Below are 22,653 nucleotides of genomic sequence, written 5' to 3'. Positions count from 1 at the left end.
CATTCCTCGTGGTGACCACAGACCTCACTTCCAGGAAATCCCAGGGAAAAAAAAAGCCCACCATATGCCATGGGCAGAGCACAGAAGAGAGTTCTGTAGGTATCTGTCGGTGCTTTGGGCATCTCCAGGTTTTTCCTGTCTTTTCGTGCAGCTGAGAAAGTGGAACATAAAGCTATCAAAAACTGCAAATAGTCCTTCCCTCTGGAGACAGGCTTTTTCTCGAAGAAAGAAGGACCAATAGCCTCCCAGAGCATTGTTCAGCCACATTAGAGAGAGGATTAAGCAGATACATTCAGCTATTCCAACATTTTCTCTAAGCCTTGAATACGCCTCTCACACTTAGATAATCACATTAATTTTAGCATTAAAGGATTCCTTTTAGAGAAGGTAACTAAATGGCTTATGCCACCCAGAGAGGGTGCATATTTTATCAAGCACCAACACAAACAAAAGAGATTCGTATTCTCAGATGTCTCCCTTGTTCAGAGAGAGGGAAAGCAGGGAAGGAGGAGAGGGGAGATTGAAAAGAGGAAGGAGAGAGATCAAGGTAGAAATGTAGCCAGTTGCTCTGTGGCCAGAGGTGGGAAGACTGAGAACTCCCTCAGTGTGAAGGCCAGCAAAAGCAGAAGGCAATGAAGAGCCTGGGATGTAAGGGTAAGGAGTGGGCAGACAGGACAAACCCAGAGGCTGGAATGGAAGGGGAAGGAGTGGGTAGACAGGACAAACCCAGAGGCTGGGATGGAAGGGGAAGGAATGGGTGGAGACAGGGGCAATCCAGAGACTGAGACAGAGAGTAAGGAGTTGGGGGAAACAGGGCAATCCAGAGGCTGAGACAAGGGTAAGGAATAGGGGGGTGGGGGGGTGAGACTGGGACCGAAGAGCAAGGAGTGGGCAGAAACAGGGGCAATTGCCTTTCTGCTGCAAGAAAATTACATTTGGGACCAAGGAAAAGTGAGACAGTTCAGCATTGGAATTATACAACTGCTACTTACAAGCTCTGAGGCCAAGGTTATAATTTCGTGGCTCTGTAGACATCAGAGGAAGTTCTCTAAATTTACTTATTGCAATGGAATCTCAGTAGTTAAGGTAACAAAACATTTCTTTAAAAAAATTATTCCAATTCTGTATGATTCCCATTACCTGTATATTAAAGTAATCACCTTATTAATTATAAAGTTATTAAAATTTTTTTCATGTTTGTTTCTACTTTGGGGTCTCACTTGATTGCCCTTAATAGTTTTGAATTGTTGAGCAAAATTTATCTTCCTGATGGAGCCTTTTGAGTACCAGGGGTTGCAGATGGATCCACCGTGCCCACGAATAGACTTAATAAGATTTAATAGGGCTTATTCTGTATTTTTATTCTCTTTCATGTTAAAATTAAACAGAAGAACATTTAAGTTAGTTAATATCCATTAAGGCTAATATATATATATATATACATATATATATATATATTGCACAGAAGCAGGTCAAAATTACACTTGCATTTTTGCAGTTTACTTCTTCAGAAAAATACAACTTCACCTAATAGTTAATTCAACATGAAATGTCAAAGTATCTTAAATCTTCCAAATTAGTAAAGAGATTTCATGGAAGAAGTGCAGAGACGAGGGATCGAGTAGAGAATGAGGGAATGGCCAACCAATAACTGCCCCAACTAGAGACCCATCCCACGGGCAAGCACCAAACCCTGACACTATTAATGATACTCTGTTATGCTTGTAGACAAGAGCATAACTGTTCTCTGAGAGGCTTCACCCAGCAGCTGTCTGAAAGATACTCACATCCAAATATTGGATGGAGCTCAGGGACTCTTATGGAAAAGTTGGGGGAATGAATGAGGGCCCCAAAAGGGATAGGAACTCCACAAGAAGACCAACGAGTCAACTAGCCTGGACCCTTGGAGGCTCTCAGAAATGGAACCACCAACCAAAGAGCATACACACGAGCTAGACTTAGTTCCCTAGATGTGCAGCTTGGTCTTCATGTAAATCCCACAACAACTGGAGCAGGGCTGTCTCTAAAGCTGTTGCTTGTCTATGGAATACATTACACCAACTAGGCTCCCTGGTCTGGTCTCAGTGGGAGAGGATGCCTAGTCCTGAAGAGAGAGACTTGATATGCAGGGGACTGGGGGTTTGCGGGGGGGGGGGGGGGCAGGAGTCCTCCACCTTCTCAGAGAAGAGGGAGTAAAGAAAGGGACGTAAAGAAAGGGACTGTGTGTGTGTGGGGGGGGGGGTGACTGGGTGGAGCAGCGATTGGGATGTAAAGTAAATTAGAAAAATAAAAAAAGATGTTGTGGAAAAAAGCCTAAAATCCTAAAATAAAGGTAAAAATGTCCTCCACCAAATCTTTCCTTAGCCTAAACATGAGCTGAACAAGAACAACACCGAAGTGGTTGAGAGAGTCCGCCAAAGCTCCACCCTACACAAAGAACTAGAGGCAACTACGGAGAGCTGAGAGCTGAAGAGACAGTCCTCCCCAAGGATGCGCACATCAAGTCCTTATTCAATACTGAAGGGCCAACCCTGTGAACATTCACCAAAGTAACGTTATATAGATTGTGCAGGTTGCATTTAGAAAAATATATGTGTATACATATATGTATGCAATAATTTTATATAAATTAATATAAATGCATTAATTTTTTAAAAAGGCCATGTATTTAAAGAGAGCAAGGTGGGGTATATGGGACAATTTAAAGGGAGGAAAGAGAAAAACAGAAATGTAATTGTAATTATATTATAATCTCGAAACCAAGAAAGCAATAATAAAATAAAATCTTATCAGGGCTCTAGGGATAGTTTCTGAAAAGCGAGAAATGTTTCCAAGCCATGGTAAGAACATGACTAAGAAATAAAGAAACTGGGGGGCTGCTGTTGAGAAGAACCTGTTAGGCTGTGTCCCTCGGAGGTTTGGATTCAACCTTATTTCCTAGGCTGGAAACGTCCCTTAGAAAAAAGGTCTCACTGTAAGAACTGCTTCAAGTTCCAAGCCTTGGAGATGGGAAGGCTCTGACATCTATTAATGCCAAATATGCTGCCTGCTTGAATTAGTCTGCTTGTCTTCTAGAAGCCACACAGGAAAGTCCCCACACACCTGATGCTAGGAATCCAGACACCTAAGGCTATAATGATACTGGTAACAATGACTAGAACATAAAATTTCTTTACCAAATGAACAGAAGTACATTCTACTTTTTCAATAAATGGTTTGCAATTTTTAAAGAATTTTTATTAACAGAATTTGTTCAGTTTTAAAGTAAAAAAACAAAACAAAACAAAAAAAAAAACCAAAAAACAAAAATAGCACTTTTCCTAAATTGGCAGAATGTAGCCAGACCACCATAAAATTGGCCTTGGAAACAAAGAGAGCAGGACAAGGCCAGATTCCTTCCTGGCAGTACCACAGTGGCAAATGTCCCAGAAGTAAGGAGAGCTGCCAAGTGGGAAAGAGATAAAGAAAGGACTTTCCAAAAGCAGCCAGCCCAGGCACACTGACCTCCCAACAGCTGGAAGGAGACAGAAGCAACAGGCAGGTAGGTCTCTGCCTTCTTCTTTATGGCAGCCCAGTTCAGAATCACTCACTGAGTGAGCTCACAGGAAGCAGCCCGGTTTCCTGGACTGGCATTCCACATTCTATCAGCTGCAGCTGCAGCGTTTTGAACCCGGCTTCTGCTTTCCCTTTTGTGGCAGGAGTGGGGACTTACAATGGGCCAGAGAGACTTCAGCCTCAGAACCAAGGAGACCTCCCTGCTGCTGGGAGAGGGGCTCTCCCTCTGGTGAAAGGCAGTGAGGAGCCATGCCAGTTCTGATGGCCTGTGAGCTGCCATGATGACACAAAGACAGTGAGGCCGGAGCAGTCACCTGGGTGGGATGTCTGTGCCCACCCCTGTCACTCTCTTGTGTCTTGGCCTTGGCTCAACAAATATAATGACAAATGAGAGAAAGTAATTACATATAAGTGAATTACATAAAAGTGAATGGGTATGTGGGTGGAGGGAACATAAAAGAAAACAAAAAAAAATTAATTTTAAAAAATTGTTCATTGGATATTGCTATAGAAATCTAAAATCCATTTCTTCATGTGTTTAACTTCCAATAATCGAGATAACAGCACAGAGGAAGGATCGAAGGCGTTGTGGGCTCGGAGATCTAAATGATGGGCCCCGTCATGGATGTTGATAGCCACCAGGGTGTCTGTGATGTCTCTGGTTACTCCACCTCCTGACCACGGGTCTAACTCACCATTGCTGCAAGGGAGGGAAAGCAAGAAAAATGAATGTACTTTTATAGTTGCCACCTTGTGGATCCCACAAGCACTACTCATTTGAACATTATCACTTCCACTATACACTCATGTGTGTGTGCATCTTCCTCTCCCACGTAGACCTAGGAATAGCATTGCTGAGACGTGTGCTACCACTTAATTTCTTAATGAACTGCCAAACTGTTTTCCAAAGTGGCTTTGCTAGCTTACACTCACATTCCCAAATGGGATTTAGGTCTTTTTCCATTGTGGATTTGACGGTGAGATTAGAGGCGTGCTTTACCACTGGGCTATGTCAGTTTTCACTGTGGTCTTGATTTCCACATGCATACTCCCCCAGCTGATACTTATCATCTTTTCATATATTAGACCACTTGGATATAGTATTTGAATTTTTTTCTATTAAGACTATCACTTTGTTTTTTGTTGCATGGAGACAGTCTCATTGTAGGCTGGGGCAGCCTGGAACTCACTATGTAGCCATGTTCGCCTCAAACCTGGAGCAGTCCTCCTGCTGGGATCCACAGGTAAAGCCACATATCTGGCTTCTGATCTGTCTTTAACTGGATCGTGCATCTTTTTGCTTTCAAGCTTAATAATTGATTCTCACTAGGCATGGGAGTGCACACCTATAATCTCAGTACTGGAAAACTGATGTAAGAGGACCACAAATTCAAGGCCACACTTAACTTTCTATTTATTATTTTTATTTAAAAATTGTTAATTAGCATATAGAGTATTATTTTCAATAAAATTTGGCTGTGTTGATTTTCAGCCCGCTCTTCTTCCCCAGCTCTCAACACTGCCTTGTACCCTTCCATCCTTCACAGTATTCGCCTCGCTTTCTTGTCTCATGTGTCTTACCATCCACCCTCCTGTGTCCAAAGCACCTCTTCTCCCAGCTCTTGTTGACTAGGGTCATGAGGGTCAGCTATAGTAAACCAAACCAAACTAACCACCACCACCACAAAAACCCAGCTGACTATGATAGGCCCTCATTGTGGCCGATCCAGACATCTGCCTAATTATAACTACTCACTGCTTACCGCTTATCTATGGAGAGCTAGAGTCACACACACTCTGAGGCCTACTGACTCACACACCAGAAGGGTCTATGCCACAGTGACTACCTGTCAATTTGTAGCCTAGAACTTATGCATATTTTCTTTAGAGTCACAATTAAAACTCCCCATGTAACATTCATTTAGATAATATAATGGTCCTAATAAAGCTATCAGCCCATATCTCTCTCTCTCTCTCTCTCTCTCTCTCTCTCTCTCTTCCCCCCCCCCCCCCCCACTTGCCTATACTCTCTGACCTCTGAATTGTGCAGGATTCAGAGGTACTATGTATCCCCCAAGTACTAGAAGTACTAAAAATAACCTTAAAAACTTTCACATTGTGGTTATCCCTGAAAAATATATGTGTACATAAAACCACTGCGGGTGTTTTTCTCTCTGGCTTATGGTGGCTGCTCGGGAGAGTGGTGATTAGGTAAGATGGTGGAGAGATTCAAAGAGCTTCTTCAAAACACTACCTTAAAAGTGCTGTTGCTGGGCATTGTTGCACACACCTGCAATCCCACCACAGCAGAAGTGAAGGAAAGAGGGTCAGTAATTCAGGGTCTTCCTTAGCTACATAATGAGTTCAGTGTCAGCCTGAACTACATGAAACCTTGTCCCCAAAAACAAAATGAGTGTTATCGTTCCCAATACAAGAACAGAAAGTCTTTCTATTAAAAGGAAAATATTTAGATAAGCATTGAGAGGTACATTAATTAATCTATTCTTCCCTAAGGTCTATGTCATGTCTATGATAGGTTCTCGGGCAACAATGATGCTGGGTATGGGTTTCACCTTGTGGAGCTAGTCGTAAATCCAATGAGAGAGTGGCGGGTAACTCCCTTAATGTTTATGCCCCCATTGCACCATTGGGCATATCTTGTATGACCAGTATTTTGGCTCACAGGTGTCATAGCTGGATATGATTGATGACTGGTGATGAGTGGTTTCTTCCTCTAGTAGCTTGCTCAACACCTTCTGTCAGTATAAAAGCTACCCAGTAGGGATGAAGCTTCCAGGTCCACACAGCTTGATTTTGCTATGCTCTATGACTCAGTAATGCTGTGGTACCTTCTCATCATGTTTTGGAGGATAGCCAAGTGTAATGGCAACAGCCTGTAATGTTTAAGGGCTCAAGAGAACCTCACCAACAACTACAAAGTAAACAACTCATTCTTCGCATTGGTCTTGGAAGGGATAATCCTTTTGTAGACTGTCTAAGAGTTGTCTTTGTATTATTCAAACGCTGACTTCTATGCTGGCTGACTTCTATACTGGCAAAGGGTTGAGTTTAGGCTGGACTTCGGTATTGATATTTTTATGAAGCATCACCTGTCTCAGTGTTTTGTAAGCATTCTTCTCCATCACCTTCTGATTGGTCAATAAATAGCTGATCAGCCTATGACTAGGCAGAGGAGATAGGAAGGCTGAACTTCCAATCCCAGCCAAGGGTCTCAGAGAGGTAGGAGGAGGACCACAAGGAAGGAAGAGAAGAGGTGGCCATGAGACAGAGGGCCAAGGAGGACTTGGGATGAGCAGGTCATCAAGGGAGGTTGCCATGAGAGAGCAGCTATGAGGACACACACAGACAATGTGAGTGAGGGTGAGACTCAAACTGCGAGTAACACAGAACTAGAACTAAGAACAAGGAAAATGCTAAGTAAACATTTATTGGGTTAGGGTTTTTAGGAAGTCTCCTTCAGTCAATTCTGATTTTTATTAATTTTGAAGGAATCCATTTTTAATTCTCCTGTTGAAACAAAGACAAAACCTCTCTCCCAACATGACACATTCCCTTCCCTCCATTACAGGCTGGTTTAGTTCAGCAGGTTTTTTTTTTCCATAATCCAATGTCTCTCAGAGTCTATTGGTTTATGTTCATTAGCATTCAAAAATTTTAAGTTAATAAAGCACGATATAACCTATCTCTAGGAGTCTTTGTTATCCGTTTTTGTTTGTTAAATAATATATAATATATAAAAATATTATAATATACATAATATATAATAAAATAATGTATAACATAATATCACAATGTGTATCAAATAATTAATCCATTATGCTATAATTAATACACTACTATAGATAATTGTATTGTATTAATCAAAATATATTAATTATTATATTTTATATCTATAATGTATTCAATACTATAATATGATATTGTTTTGTTTATTAACATAATATTGTATATTATATTATAATAATGTAATAATATTTATGTTATATGCAGGTAGTAAGGATATAGAACTTGAATTTGCTGACCTAGTTCACTGTTCTTTTCACTGCTATGCAGACCTAAAGGTGCTCACATGTGGATTAAGGTTTTTGTTTGTTTGTATTTTACTTGTTTGTATTTATTTCATGCCAAATAGAAGTTTTAATTTCCCTCTACATGATAAATGTTTATAGAAATCACACAGAAGATGGATTGTATTCCAGTTAATAAGCTCAACTCAGACAGGAAACCCTCTATTATTTGCAAAACAACAAAGTCCCTGCAGCCCCGTGAGGAGCAAACGCACCTGACTGAAAAGGGCTTCTGAAGCGCTGCTGACTTAGCACAGTGGTGGAGCTGCTGAGAGACCTAGCGTGCGCCTGGACCTGAAATCCTAAGTTCAGACAGGCGAAGGCTACGCCAGTCATTGGGAAATCCAAAAATGAAATAAAATACTGTTTTCCTGAGAGACTCCAGATACCTGGGTAAAATCCCTAACAACCAGCCTAGTTTAATCACTGTCTATAATTATTAGCCTGAAAAATGATGTTAGTTCTTCATGGGGTCCCTTCTAAATCTCTATATAAATAATGGAGAATCACCACTGGTCAAGTAATCTATAGGCTTTAGAAAATACAAATCCTCCCAAGAAAACCACCATGCAATGAAAAGAATCACCAAAGTAGGAAGGTAGCCCTGCTGTTTATTATCTACTAAGGCCGGCTCCTCATCAATGTTTACTGAGCACTACCCTGTGCCTGGCACTCAATAGCACAGTGGAAAAGCATCACTAATGTATTCAATGTTACTTTAGTGCCTACCACCTTCCTAGTTCTGTTTTCTCAGCCATCCTGCAAGTGTCTCCATCAACCAGCAAACTCACCTGAAAATGATGTTTGAGTGTGAACTGATGTTTTTGCCACCGTACATGGTAGTCATCCAATGAGGCCGTGGTTTCACTCCCCACTGGTTAAAACAGTCATTGGAATACTTCTCCAAGTCCCACAGAAAGGGTTCAAACATGTCATCAATACCATTAGTACAAAAGGGCATGACCATTTCTGTGCAGGCCTGAGAAGCAAAGCAGGAAAGGAAACAAAGGGAAAATGAAGCAAAAAAGAAGAAAATTAAAATTACGAAAGGTCATTCAGCTAGGCTCAAGGTCATTCAGCCAGAGCCAAGGTCATTCAGCCAGGGTCAAAGTCATTTAGCCGGGGTCAAGGTCATTCAGCTAGGGACTGCACTTGCAATGGAGCAGTCCCCTACCCCACACCACCTCCAACTTCCCTGCCACTTAACCCCTTGTTTCTCCTAGAAAGACACAGCTGAGAAGTCCCAGCATTTGTACTGTTTTCTTTTTCCTTTCTTCCTTCCTCCCTCCTTCCCTCCCTCCCTTTCTTTTGCAGTCTTCTTTCATATCTTTGACCATATTTAGCCCTCAAGAAAACCCTGAGAGTCTTTCTGTGCTTCCTTTCCAGGACTTGTCAAGGTCTATTAAAGTGTTAATCTATGTCCCTCAACAGGCTATATTTTATGGTAATAGTCATATAAACTATTTATTTTTATATCTTTGAAACATAAGAGATTATGACCAATGAAAACCATTCATTATACATCTGCTGATGATTAAATAGAGGAGGGAGGGAAGGAAGGAAGGAAGGAAGGAAGGAAGGAAGGAAGGAAGGAAGGAAGGAAGGAGGGATAGGGCCATGTAGCAACTTTACATTGGCCAGACTTGGAGCAGGTGAGGTAGAAAAAGCCAGGCAACGTATTCCAGTACAAGACTATCAGGAAAGGGCTCACTGAACTCGGGGAAATCCTGCGTGCTCACCTGAAAGCTCCAGCCCATGGAGCCCAGACTGCTCGTAGTCGTTTGTGAAATATTCAGGCATGCTGCTTGGCCTGAATAGTTATAATATACACTCAGAGCTTGGAAAATATTCTGCAGCAGCACTGTATCCGATACATTAGGATTTTTCAAATATTGGCACACCTCCTGAGAGATAAACACGGGAAGAGTCAGATATGAATAGAAAATTGGTTTAGCAGTTGCAGGCCGCAGCCATGGCCGCTGAGGCTGAGCAGCAGCTGGAGACAATTGCCTGTAGCTAGAGGTGATGGGTTAGGAACACTGGGCCTGGGAGGTGGATGCTAAGATTGCATTGGCTGTAGTCAGTGAACACCTTTGACCGCTTTGTGGCAATTTACAGCGTTGTGCTGGCTGGACCTAAGACAGTGCGCACTCCGGTTAGGTGATTCTCAAATTTCTCAAGGCAGTTATGTTCCTACGTTCTGACCAAACAGTTTGCTTTTTTTATCTTTTGGTTTGTGTGCGTGCGTGCGTGCGTGCGTGCGTGTGTGTGTGTGTGTGTGTGTGTGTGTGTGTATGTGTGTGTGTTGTCTAGTATTCATATTCCCAGTAAGCTCCCCTACCCTTCTTTATGGTTTTAATTTGAAATCTCCTTTGTCTGGTTTAAAATGAGTGGCTTCTGTTTCATTCTTAATTCCTCAACTCTTGCCAAGCTGGTGAGTGCACTGCACAGAGTCATGGAATAAATTGATTTCCTAGTCCCAGTATATGTGACTTATGTCAAAACAGCAGTTTTAATAACTGGATACAAGACCTTTATATGGATGCAGAAAATGTTGGCACGCGCTGACCCAGAACACTGCAGAAGTACAAAACCAAATTTGGAAAAATGGAATGGTTTTAGTTTTATATTTGGTTTGTGATTTTTAAATCTCTCTCTCTATATATATATCATATATATCATTGTTTCTCACTGTTCCTTGGACAAATAATGGTTGCTTTGCTGAAGTGTTCCTTCATCCATTACAATGGCCCCTGTACCCACCCCAAATGCTGCAGGTCATGTATACCTCAGGATGAGTGAGACCACCAGGATGCTGGTGGTGTTGGGACTCAGTTTCCCTTTCATTCAGTGTGGCCATGCTGTCTGTGTGTGTCCGTGCAATGGACCAGCATCGACAGGAGAAGAGTCTGACACAAGGTTTTCACAGATACAAAAAACCCCTAGGTCTTGAAATCGTGACTGATTTCAGAAATGGTTTTGTATTTAAGATCAAAATTAGGACAAGCAGCAGCAATGTTTCTTCAAATGCGTTTTTGTAGTTTACAGATGGTCAGGCCTCGGGGTCTCTGCATCTCTGCAGCACTCAATTTCCCTTGGAGCAGATGCTTCCTTAAATACGTCTGAAACCCTTTACGTGTGTAAATAGTAGTGTTGGTCTTTTGTATTTTGAGAAAAGGGACAGCTGCATTTTTTTTCTTTCCTTTTTATTTTTTTTATACAGTGGATTAAAGTACCTTTCATTGGCAACACATATCAGACCCCTTTAACCAATATTAAAGACTATCAGACCAAATGTTTATGTTTTCCAAATATGTCTTATCACTGGTTGCAGTTTTCAATAGAAGCTGATTGCCCTGTCATAGCCATAAATCGGAATTATGAACTTTGTTTCAGATTGGGTGTACTAAAACGCTCCTTTGACTATTTCCTTAAGGATATATTGAAATGCCCACAGAGTTTGAATTATGTTCTGTAGGAAAGTGTAGACAGTTGTTTTAGGATGTGTACAGTTGTAGAAGGTGCCAACTTTAAAAGCTCATGTTTGGTTCTTAAGGTTTTCTTTTTAAAAAAAAATGCATTAAAGTAATTTCGTTACATGGCCTGCTGTACTAACATCTGTTATTACTGTCGTGAGAAAATTTTTATTTTTAAAACCGGTGTCCATGTTGTGCCAGAGATTGTAGGATGGAGGGGAGGCTACCTTTAAATTTTTTTCTTTATTTATCGTTAAAATGTTTCAGCTTAAATTAATCTTTCCTGAGTGTTTTTTTTTCTGTTTTGAAGGCAATCCCATCAGTTCGTCTGTGCAGTTAGTAGGAGGGGCCGGACTGGTGATCCTAGGCTGTGTTAACCAAAGCAAATGTGAAATCAGCTGGCATCCTGTTGATAACTACTTCAACAAACCATATTTTGGGCCTTTGTTTTTGTATATAAAGATAATGATACACTCAAAAAAAAAAAAAAGAAAGAAAATTGGTTTAGTAACAAAGAGGAAAGGTTATCTTGATTCTTATCATAAAATGCTGATAAACACTGTAATGCATTTAAAAAGTTCTATTTCTGAAGAATAATTTCCTCGCTCAAATGAAAAACCTTTAACTTTTTCTGGAGGGTAGGGAAATAAGTCAGTCTTTTGCATGGTATGTAAAGCGCTCTCTACTGATACCATTTCCTTTTTCCCTGCCTTAGCTCCAGTGGCCTGGTAAATCACTCCTTACCACGCCACACTCATTCCCTCTTTCCTCAATGCCTTTTCCCACTCATTCAATCCACAAATGGCTCATCAATTCACCTATTATAACACCTCAAATATCCCCTCTTCTCTGATGTTACACCTGTGTGTGTTTCCCAGCCTGGGAGAACTAAAGCACTCCCTTAGCGGCCCTTCACTACACTGTGTTCCCATTTTTATCTCAGCCCCTGCACTATTGTCCTGCACTCGTCAGGTTTCAGAACATCTCCTCAGTGCTTAGCAAAGCCTCTAATAACTAAATCTTTGCTGAGTGAAGGTCTATATTTTCATAAGAATGCAAAATTTATGAAATTTTGTTTGTATATATTTGTGCGTGCATTTGGGTCAACGTGTGTATGTGTAGGCCAGAGAGCAACCTTGGGTGTCATTCTTTAGGTGTTATCCATTTCATTTCCTTGCCTGGGATTCACCAAGTACGATAGGCTGGTTGGCCATCAAGACACAGGGGTCACCTGCCTCCATATCCCTGGATTGGGATTGCAAAGATGAGCCACCATACACTGCTTTACTGTCTTTTTGAAAAACAGGATCTCATCACATAACATCCAATGTTTGATCTTCTTTTCCTAGTTTTTGATTTTGAATTTTCCTTCTCCTTCCTTTTCTGTTGTTTTTACCTTCGTGCTTTTCCTTCTGTTCATTCTCAGTGCAATTATTGCTTCACTGTACTTTTATAGTTTGCTATTCCTCTCTTGTATCCATCTACCTTATTTCACTATTGGGTAATACGATTTCTTTTCTTTAGGTTCTTTACATTTTTGCCCTGTGGTCCTCCTTTCCATACTCTCGACTTTCAGTATATTCTGAATTTTACTTAATTTTAAAAAAATCTAATTTTTCTAATTTTAGTTCTCTTCTTGTTGTACTTACTTAATTTTATTTTTTAACTTTCTTGTTATTGGGCAACTTTTTACTGTCCTTTCCCCCTTGTTTGACCTATCCTGCTCTTTTCTCTTCCCACCGAAACATTTTCTGCATTCCTTCATCTTCCATTCTTTTAATCAACTTTACTTTCCCTACATTTCTTCCTTTCTCTTTCTCTCCTTTATCTCACTCATTATTTTTGCACTTAACTCTAAAGGATTTTCAACGTTGCAGCTCATTCTATAATTGTCTTGTCATTTTCAGTTTTATTGTCATTGCTGACAAAAGTGTACTTCGACATCTTAAGTGGTGTGAGGTAGCAGTGTGCATCCTTAGCCACCGAGCCATTTCGCCAGCCTCCCTCCCCTTCTTATCGTCAGATAAGTTCTCTAAGCTAAACAGTACCAAAGAAACCTCAGAGTTCAACTACACCATAGATTAGCTGGACTTAACATAAATTTATAGATTATTTCTATAACTATGCATCAACATTTTATGATAAAAATAGAGATAACCTTCCCTTTTTGTTGCCTATTGGCTATCAAGCCTTGGGGGTAGGATGTGTCACCTGTCTCAGTGTTCCTAGCATTGGAATTATAGCACTCTTACTACCCATGAAACCTCTAAAAACACCACTTTCTAGGCTTCATATCAAATCTATGAAATATTATTCAAAATAATTTCTTACATGTTACCAGATCATAGTGCAATAAGACTAGAAATCAAAAGCAAAAGATTCAGGACTACATGGAGAGAGAGCATTAGACTATGGATGGCTAGTGGCTCTAAAGGAAATTGGGATGGATTGTTGTAAAAATTCTAAAATCAAATGAAACAGAAAACACAACTTAACCAACCAGACCTTCAGGATACAACTAAGGCAGGTCTAGATGGTCAGAGTTATGAGTGCTTATATGTAAAAATCAGAAATATCTCAAATAAATAATACACCTTAAGATATTAGAAAAAAGAGAATATTACAAATCCAAAAGCAGCAGCAGATAGCAAGAAATAATAAAGATCAGGACAGGAATAAATGAAATGGAGACTAAAAGAAAAACTCACAGAATCAATCAAGGGGTTTATTCTTAGGGAAATAAATATAAACCAGATTGACAAATCACCTAGCCAAACTAGGCAAAGAAAAGACATGGGGAATTAACTAGCAAAACTGGAGTTGAAACCGGGAGGCTATCACATGTGCCAATGAAATCCAGGCAATCATTTGTGGTGGTTTACCTTCACTGTCACCTGAAGTAGATGTAGAATGGCCATGGAAACACATCTCTGACTCTGGATATGAAGGTGTTTCCAGACAGGTTTTACTGAAGAGGGAAGATCCACTTTCACTGAAGAGGGAAGATCTACCCTAAATATGAGCCCACCAGCCCATAGGCGGGGGCCTACACTGCTTTCTGAGGGGGATACCTTGTGACCAGCTGCTGCTGTTTCTCCTTGATGAAATATATCCCCTTGAAGATAAGGTGAGATACAGTCTTCTACACTTAAGGTGCTTCTTGTCAGGTATTTAGGCACCGCGATAAGAGAACTAGCACAACTTCAAAAGAAGAAATGCAAATGATCCATGTATATAGGTCACAAGGAAGGATGGAAAAACAGAGACTACTGAGAGCCAGAGAACACTCTTCCCCAGTGAAGAACACACCAACTGGATTGTCCAATACCAATGGTCAGTCCTGAAGACATTGGCATACAGTATCACTGTAAGAGCTGAGCACACGGTATTTATATATTTAGCAATACACACACACACACACACACACACACACACACACTCACACACACCACCACCACCACCACCACCATCACCACCACCACCACCAACACCACCATCAACAACAACAATTAAAGAAAAAGTGGCCATGAACTTGAGAGAGAGCAAAGGGGGTGGGAGGTACATGGAGGAGTTAAGGGAGAAAAGAGAAAGAGGAAAATGATAGTCTCAAAAGTCAAAATAGTAATAATAATTCTGGAATATACTAGTAGATGTTTAGTCCTGATGAATGCATATCCTCTTTTATGAAACTATTCTTGCCAATGATCTGTAGATTTAAAGCTTGCTTTTTTTTTTTTCTTTTTTTTTTCTTTTTTTGGTTTTTCGAGACAGGGTTTCTCTGTGTAGCCCTGGCTGTCCTGGAACTCACTCTGTAGACCAGGTTGGCCTCAAACTCAGAAATCTGCCTTCCTCTGCCTCCTGAGTGCTGGGATTAAAGGCGTGTGCCACCACTGCCCAATTGATTTAAAGCTTTCAAATTAAGCTAATAAAAAAGAAAACCTCTTTGTGTATGCTAACGCAGAGAAAGGTCAAATGGGGGAGGAGGAAGGAAGGGGGTTAAAGGAAGAAAGGCAGAAGGGAAGACAAATGTCCAATAAATACTTGAAAACGTGTTGGTCCTTAGCCATCAAGAAAATGCAAAACAAAACTGCTTTGAGATTTCATTTCACGGAGACAGACAGTGTGGCCATGATGAAGATAACAAATGTCAACTAACGCTGGTGAGGACAAGGGGAAAGAGGACAACCTCTTAGTTACCACAGGCAAGAGTATACAATGAAACAGATGCATGCAAATCAGTAAGGAAGCTACTCAAAAACAGACCCAGCTCAACCACTCCTGCCTAAACACCCAGGAGATAGTAAGGTAGCAAGCATACCACAAAGATGCATGTACCTAAATCCCTGTTCATTGCTACCCTATTCATAACTAAAAAATTAAATCTGCTTACCTGCCCACCATCAGAGGAATGGTGGAAATAATGTGGTATTTACAAATAATATGCAGCTCTATTCAGCCGTAAAGAAAAAAATCATGACATTTCAGAAAACTGGAAACAAGGAGTCATTTTTTTTATTTAAATTTATTTTATGTATATAGGTCTTTGCCTACATGCATACCTGTGTACTATACCCATACCTGGCATCGGTGTCAGATTCAATGAAACTAGAGTTATGAGTGGCTATGAGTGGCAGCCCCTGCGGCTCATAGTAACTTCTGCTTTCATGTCATATGTACTTTATGACTCTTTCTACAGTTCCACTCCTTGCTAGTAAGGTCTTGTCCTCTCCTTTCCTGATCCTCTTTTGGTTTACACACACACACACACACAGAGAGAGAGAGAGAGAGAGAGAGAGAGAGACAGAGACAGAGACAGAGACAGAGACAGAGAGAGACACAGAGAGAGATACAGAGAGAGACAGAGAGATTTACATCTGTGTTCCATATGGGAAAGAGAACATGCAGCATTTGTCTGAATCTCACTTATTATACTTAACATGACCCTCAGGGGCTGGATCAAGGCCTCAGCAGTTCTCAGTACCCACATGGGTACTTAAGTACCCACATACCACTTGTGAAAAACCAACAACAATGTTGTCTAAAAGCTGAGAAAAGGCTCGGTGGCTTGCATGCATCCTGCACAGTCAAATGGCAGAGGGTTGGGTTTTCTATTTTCCCTCTCTCTTCTTCCTGTGTTTTACATATCAACCCTGTAATTATTTCTCCATGCACACGTAGCTTCTGTTAATAGTAGGCAATGTAAGCAAATGTGCTAAACTCAAAAGGCAAATTAAAAGGTGATAATTGAGCTGACATACAAAAAAATGACAATTTAATGTAGCTGTTTCTTTGTGGAACACACTGAACATAAAGTAAGTCACTTCAATAGGAAATAGATGCTTCAGGGTGGGGGGTGGGGCATCCACGTGGAGTCAGGCGTGTAGGGAGGTGATATGAGATGTGGAACAGTCAGAGGGTGGATGGGGCAGGGAATAAAATACGGAGTGTAAAAAAATGAATTAATAAAAAGAAAAAGAAAGAAAATGGATGCTTCAAAGATTTAATTATTAACTACAACGTCTTAACAAAGGGACTGCTAAATGAAAAGCACTTGTAAAGCAGACCTAGTGACAGGCCTTGCAATCCCAGCTAGCTGGAAGGCCTGCCTAGACAACAGGAGGACTTCAAGGCCAGATCCTGTCTCAAGACAAGAAGAGATTTAGCTCCACTTGTGAGAGGGTATGGAGAGGGAGAGGGCAGTCACAAGGCAGGGCAGTCATCCGGCAGGCAGGGCAGTCCCACGGGAGGCTGCACTGGTACTTTTGAAACCCTACTTTCACATAATTCTAGTTTCATTTCCAATACTCACTCTAGAAATCCCTTCAATTATATCCTCAAAACTTAACCATCAACTCTGCCAGACTTGGTTATTAAAACTATGAGAGACATTCTTAACAAAGAAATGTTTAAAGGTGAACATATGTAATAAACCCTTTTACCATGAAAAGAACATTAGCATAGCTGGGAAGTGGTGGCGCATGCCTGTAGTCCCAACACTCGGGAGGCAGAGGCAGGTGGATCTCTGTGAGTTCGAGGCCAGCCTTGAAATACAGAGTTATTTCTATGACAGACAGGCAACACTGTGAAAAACAAAACAAAAACAAAACAAAACAAAAACTTTTAGCATTATGAAAGAATGAAAATGAGTGTGATATGTTTTCACTCTAGAAAAAAAGAACATAAATTTATCATAATGTATGATTCTCAAGTGTCTTCAAATCTAACATTTTGCACGGTTCTCAGTGGAAGTCTATGCATTTACTTTTGTGTACAGAAGAAGACAGGGAGCTTTGGGGACCAAGTCCCCTTGTTTAGGAGCATGGAGTCTAAGCAGTAGATGCAGGCCACTCACTTACCACAGCACATGAAAAGATAGTCTTGCATGCTGCTGTTTGTCATGGAGATCACCCATGATGAGTGTAGCTTTTAAGGCTGCCTTTAACAGCTCACTGCACCGCAGTACTATGACAAAAGCTGCCATTTATTAAGCTTAGTTAATGCATTAAATGGACCTAGGCATGATACAAATATCACAAAATGGCATTTAGTACATATGCAAAGTATGCCCAGAATTTGGCATATAGTAGTGATTCTATCAGCACCAACTATGGGTCTTATTCCTTATTCTCACAGTGCTGTAGTTGATGAGATTTGTCTTCATTTCTCAAATGAGAAAACTGAGGTGAAAAGACATAGCTAACATGATCAGAAAGCTGTAGACCCAGGATTCTATCCCATAAACATTAATTTCACTCAGTCCCTATGTAACTGGGATTTTATTTTATGATGTTGAAAATCAGAGAAGGATTTTTCCCTTTTTTGATAAAAGAGAAAAATATGTTATAAAGAAGACGAAGGAGAAAGAGAAGGAGAAGGAAAAGAGGAGGAAGAGGAGGAGGACGATGGCGACGACAATAACAATGACATTTCTGTTACCTTGATGGGCCAAGCAGGCAAAGGCTGCAAAAAGTTGCATGCGTAAGGGTAGTTCACCATGGCCAGGTTCACCCAGGTCTCAGCTATCCATCCTTTTAAAGTTGGGATTTTCTCAGAAGTCAAGGGACTACATAGGTGAAGAATGTTCGTGAGCGACTGGAGACCACTGCCTGCAGATAAAAGGACACACTACTAATCTATAGGTCAACCAACCATTTATTCATCATTTGGTATTATGGAAAACATCCAACATTCAATAAAATATTTTAGGGCAACTAGATAAACCCATAGAACTTAGCAAAATTAATATTATTTCCTAGTTTAAGATACTATTGAAATAAACGAGAATACTAAAAAACATGCATAAACTACAACTAAATAAAACAAAGGGATACACTTAATTAGAATACTGCACAAAATACAGCAGACCAAAACCGAAATCGCACACAGTATGCAACTGTCATTACTAAGATTCCAGAATCAGAAAGTCAGCCTGTGGTTCAGCAGGGAGTCGCTGTATGGGTGTGAGGTACTAAGTCGCTGTGTGGGTGTGAGGTACTGTAGTCAGCAGCAACGGGTTGATGAGATTTTTTGTCTTTTTGTCTTTCTTTGTTGGTGGTGGTTTTGTCTTTTCTTGATCTGTATATTACCAATACTAAGCATTTACTTTGTAAAAATTTATTCATTCATACATTTTGATTGGTATGATTCCCTATACATATATGTATCTATGTATCTATCGTGTGTGTGTGTGTGTGTGTGTGTGTGTGTGTGTGTGTGTTTGTGTGTGTTTAATATGTGGCAGTGTCAGGTTACAAATATCACTCAGTAGGTAAAGTACCTGCTATGCAAACATAAGGACTTGAGTTTGAATTCCCATTAACCCATATAAAAACCCAGAAGTGGCAGTGTGTACCTATAACTCCAGTTTAGGTCAGGAAGGGGAAAGATAAACAGATCCCTGAAGGTCACTGGCAAACTAGCCTATCCTATTAATGAGCTGAAGGTTCACTGAGAGACTATGTTCAAAAAGAAAAAAAGGGGGGATGGTAGAAGAAAGGAACCCTAAAATGTCAACCTCTGACCTACAGACACACATGCCCACTACATATACACAACAACGATCACATACCATACTAACAGGCACATACATAAGACATAAAAACCAATACAAACTCATACAATACATCATACATATACACACATACAAACAACAAATATACATAATTATTTACAAAAGTTACAAAAAGTGTCAGCATTTATTTTTAATGAGTTAAAGGTTAAAAATCAAACAAACAAACAAAAATCAACACATGGCAAATTCTGTCTCTTAATGAAAGTTTACCTGAACCTGAGAGTTTGTCAATGACATTCCAGGATTTGCGGATACTTTCTGAACAATAAGGACCACTTTTCCTGAAATCGTTAGTTACAATCTTCATAAACTCACCACAGGGAACCATACCATCAAGCTGCCAGATAGGGGCAGAAGCTGCAAGAGCTCTAAATGATCAGAGAAATGGGAGGAGGAAAAAAGAGAAATGTGATTCGTCTAGTCATGCTTTTTGTCTGTTTTGCTTTTTTAGAGGGCTATATATATACATATATATATTAAGTACACAGTGTTCTGCCTGCATTTATGCTTGCAAGCCAGGAAAGGGCACTAGTCCTCATTACAGATGGTTGTGAGCCACCAAGTGGTTGCTGGGACTTGAACTCATGACCTCTGGAAGAGCAGATAGTGCTCTTAACCTCTGAGCCATCTCTTCTGCCCCTGTTTTGCTTTTTTAAATGTGGGTGTCCACATGTATGGGGTGTGTGTGTGTGTGCGCGCGCGTGCGCGCGTGCCTGTTTGCCTGTCTGTCTGTCCAAATTCCTATGGAGGCTAGAGAAGGGGTCAGATTCCATGGATCTGGAATTGTAGGTAGTTGTGAGCCACCTGACACAGGTGCTAGGCACCCAACTCATGTCCTCCGAAATAGCAGTGAGCGCTCTTAAAACTGAAACATCTCTCAGCCACCGAATTCACTTTTAGTATTGAAATTGAAATGAAACAAAGATGATTAGAGGGGACTCAGCAGAACTTAGGAAATTAGTCTGAACAGGTTAGAGGGTGCGCCAGAGAACCGGACAGCTTCTGGGACGGGCAGAAGCACAGAGCCGCTGAGGCAGCACCCTTGGCGGGCCGCAGACAGCCGGCCACCGTCCGGACCAGAGGACAGGTATCCGCCTGGCTTGGGAGGTGGCCTCAGCCTCAGCAGCAGTGGTCGCCATCTGGGTTTCAGGACTCCGTGGGACCTAGGAAATTAGTCTGAACAGGTTAGAGGGTGCACCAGAGAACCGGACAGCTTCTGGGACGGGCGGAAGCACAGAGCCGCTGAGGCAGTACACTTAGCGGGCCGCAGACAGCCGGCCACCGTCCGGACCAGAGGACAGGTGTCCGCCTGGCTCGGGAGGCGGCCTCAGCCTCAGGAGCAGTGGTCACCATCTTGGTTCCAGGACTCCCTGGAACTTAGGATTTTAGTCTGCACAGGTGAGAGTCTGCACCACAGAAGCTGACAGCTTCTGGGAACTACCAAAGCAACACAGCTTCTGAGAGAGGCCCTGTTTTGGGCCTTCTTCTTCGACCAGGAGGAGGCCCAAAAACAAGATATCCGCGCACCTTCCCTGTAAGAGAGCTTGCCAGCAGAGAGTGCTCTGAGCACTGAAACTCAGAGGAGTGAATCTGTCTCCCAGGTCTGCTGAGAGACGGTAACAGAATCACCAGAAGAACAATCTCTAAACAGAGTCAACTATAACTACTAACTCCAGAGATTACCAGATGGCGAAAGGTAAACGTAGGAATCCTACTAACAGGAACCAAGACCACTCACCATCATCAGAACCCAGCACTCCCACTTCGCCCAGTCCAGGGCACCCCAACACACCCGAAAACCTAGACCTAGATTTAAAAGCATATCTCATGATGATGGTAGAGGACATCAAGAAGGACTTTAATAAATCACTTAAAGAAATACAGGAGAACACTGCTAAAGAGTTACAAGTCCTTAAAGAAAAACAGGAAAACACAAACAGGTAGAAGTCCTTACAGAAAAAGAGGAAAAAACATAAAAACAGGTGATGGAAATGAACAAAACCATACTAGACCTAAAAAGGGAAGTAGAAACAATAAAGAAAACTCAAAGTGAGGCAACACTGGAGATAGAAACCCTAGGAAAGAAATCTGGAACCATAGATTTGAGCATCAGCAACAGAATACAAGAGATGGAAGAGAGAATCTCAGGTGCAGAAGATTCCATAGAGAACATCGGCACAACAATCAAAGAAAATGGAAAATGCAAAAAGATCCTAACTCAAAATATCCAGGAAATCCAGGACACAATGAGAAGACCAAACCTGCGGATAATAGGAGTGGATGAGAATGAAGATTTTCAACTCAAAGGACCAGCAAACATCTTCAACAAAATTATTGAAGAAAACTTCCCAAATATAAAGAAAGAGATACCTATGAACATACAAGAAGCCAACAGAACTCCAAATAGACTGAACCAGAAAAGAAATTCCTCCCGACACATAATAATCAGAACAACAAATGCACTAAATAAAGATAGAATACTAAAAGCGGTAAGGGAAAAAGGTCAAGTAACATACAAAGGCAAGCCTATCAGAATTACACCAGATTTTTCACCAGAGACTATGAAAGCCAGAAGAGCCTGGACAGATGTTATACAGACACAAAGAGAACACAAATTCCAGCCCAGGCTACTATACCCAGCCAAACTCTCAATTACCATAGATGGAGAAACCAAAGTATTCCACGACAAAACCAAATTCACACATTATCTCTCCACGAATCCAGCCCTTCAAAGGTTAATAACAGAAAAAAACCAATACAAGAACGGGAACAATGCCCTAGAAAAAACAAGAAGGTAATCCCTCAACAAACCTAAAAGAAGACAGCCACAAGAACAGAATGCCAACTTTAACAACAAAAATAACAGGAAGCAACAATTACTTTTCCTTAATATCTCTTAACATAAATGGTCTCAACTCCCCAATAAAAAGACATAGACTAACAAACTGGCTACACAAACAAGACCCAACATTTTGCTGTTTACAGGAGACACATCTCAGAGAAAAAGATAGACACTACCTCAGAATAAAAGGCTGGAAAACAATTTTCCAAGCAAATGGTATGAAGAAACAAGCTGGAGTAGCCATCCTAATATCTGATAAGATTGACTTCCAACCCAAAGTCATCAAAAAAGACAAGGAGGGGCACTTTGTTCTCATAAAAGGTAAAATCCTCCAAGAGGAACTCTCAATTCTGAATATCTATGCTCCAAATACAAGGGCAGCCACATTCATTAAAGAAACTTTAGTAAGCTCAAAGCACACATTGCACCTCACACAATAATAGTGGGAGACTTCAACACACCACTTTCACCAATGGACAGATCATGGAAACAGAAACTAAACAGGGACACACTGAAACTAACAGAAGTGATGAAACAAATGGATCTGACAGATATCTACAGAACATTTTATCCTAAAACAAAAGGATATACCTTCTTCTCAGCACCTCATGGTACCTTCTC

The 22,653-nt window shown here is 40.9% G+C and overlaps 1 protein-coding gene across 1 annotated transcript in view; it reads right to left on the bottom strand.

Annotated features, from left to right (window-relative positions):
* Window positions 1-2,645: 2,645 nt before the first annotated feature.
* The window catches only part of Prcp (prolylcarboxypeptidase (angiotensinase C)), a 59,329-nt gene continuing 39,321 nt past the window's right edge, over window positions 2,646-22,653 (bottom strand). The window contains exons 5-9 of the mRNA NM_028243.3: window positions 19,401-19,558; window positions 18,056-18,225; window positions 9,383-9,547; window positions 8,435-8,622; window positions 2,646-4,255 (exon numbers count right to left, since the gene is read on the bottom strand). Of these exons, the coding sequence (NP_082519.1) occupies window positions 4,048-4,255; window positions 8,435-8,622; window positions 9,383-9,547; window positions 18,056-18,225; window positions 19,401-19,558 (889 nt within the window). The 3' untranslated portion in view covers window positions 2,646-4,047. The remainder of the gene's footprint in view (window positions 4,256-8,434; window positions 8,623-9,382; window positions 9,548-18,055; window positions 18,226-19,400; window positions 19,559-22,653) is intronic.

The sequence above is a fragment of the Mus musculus genome, chromosome 7 (genome assembly GCF_000001635.26).
Source record: "Mus musculus strain C57BL/6J chromosome 7, GRCm38.p6 C57BL/6J".
In the NCBI taxonomy this organism is placed as follows: domain Eukaryota; kingdom Metazoa; phylum Chordata; class Mammalia; order Rodentia; family Muridae; genus Mus; species Mus musculus.
The sequence above is the reverse complement of the archived record's forward strand: the minus strand, read 5'-3'. Positions and strand labels throughout refer to the sequence as shown.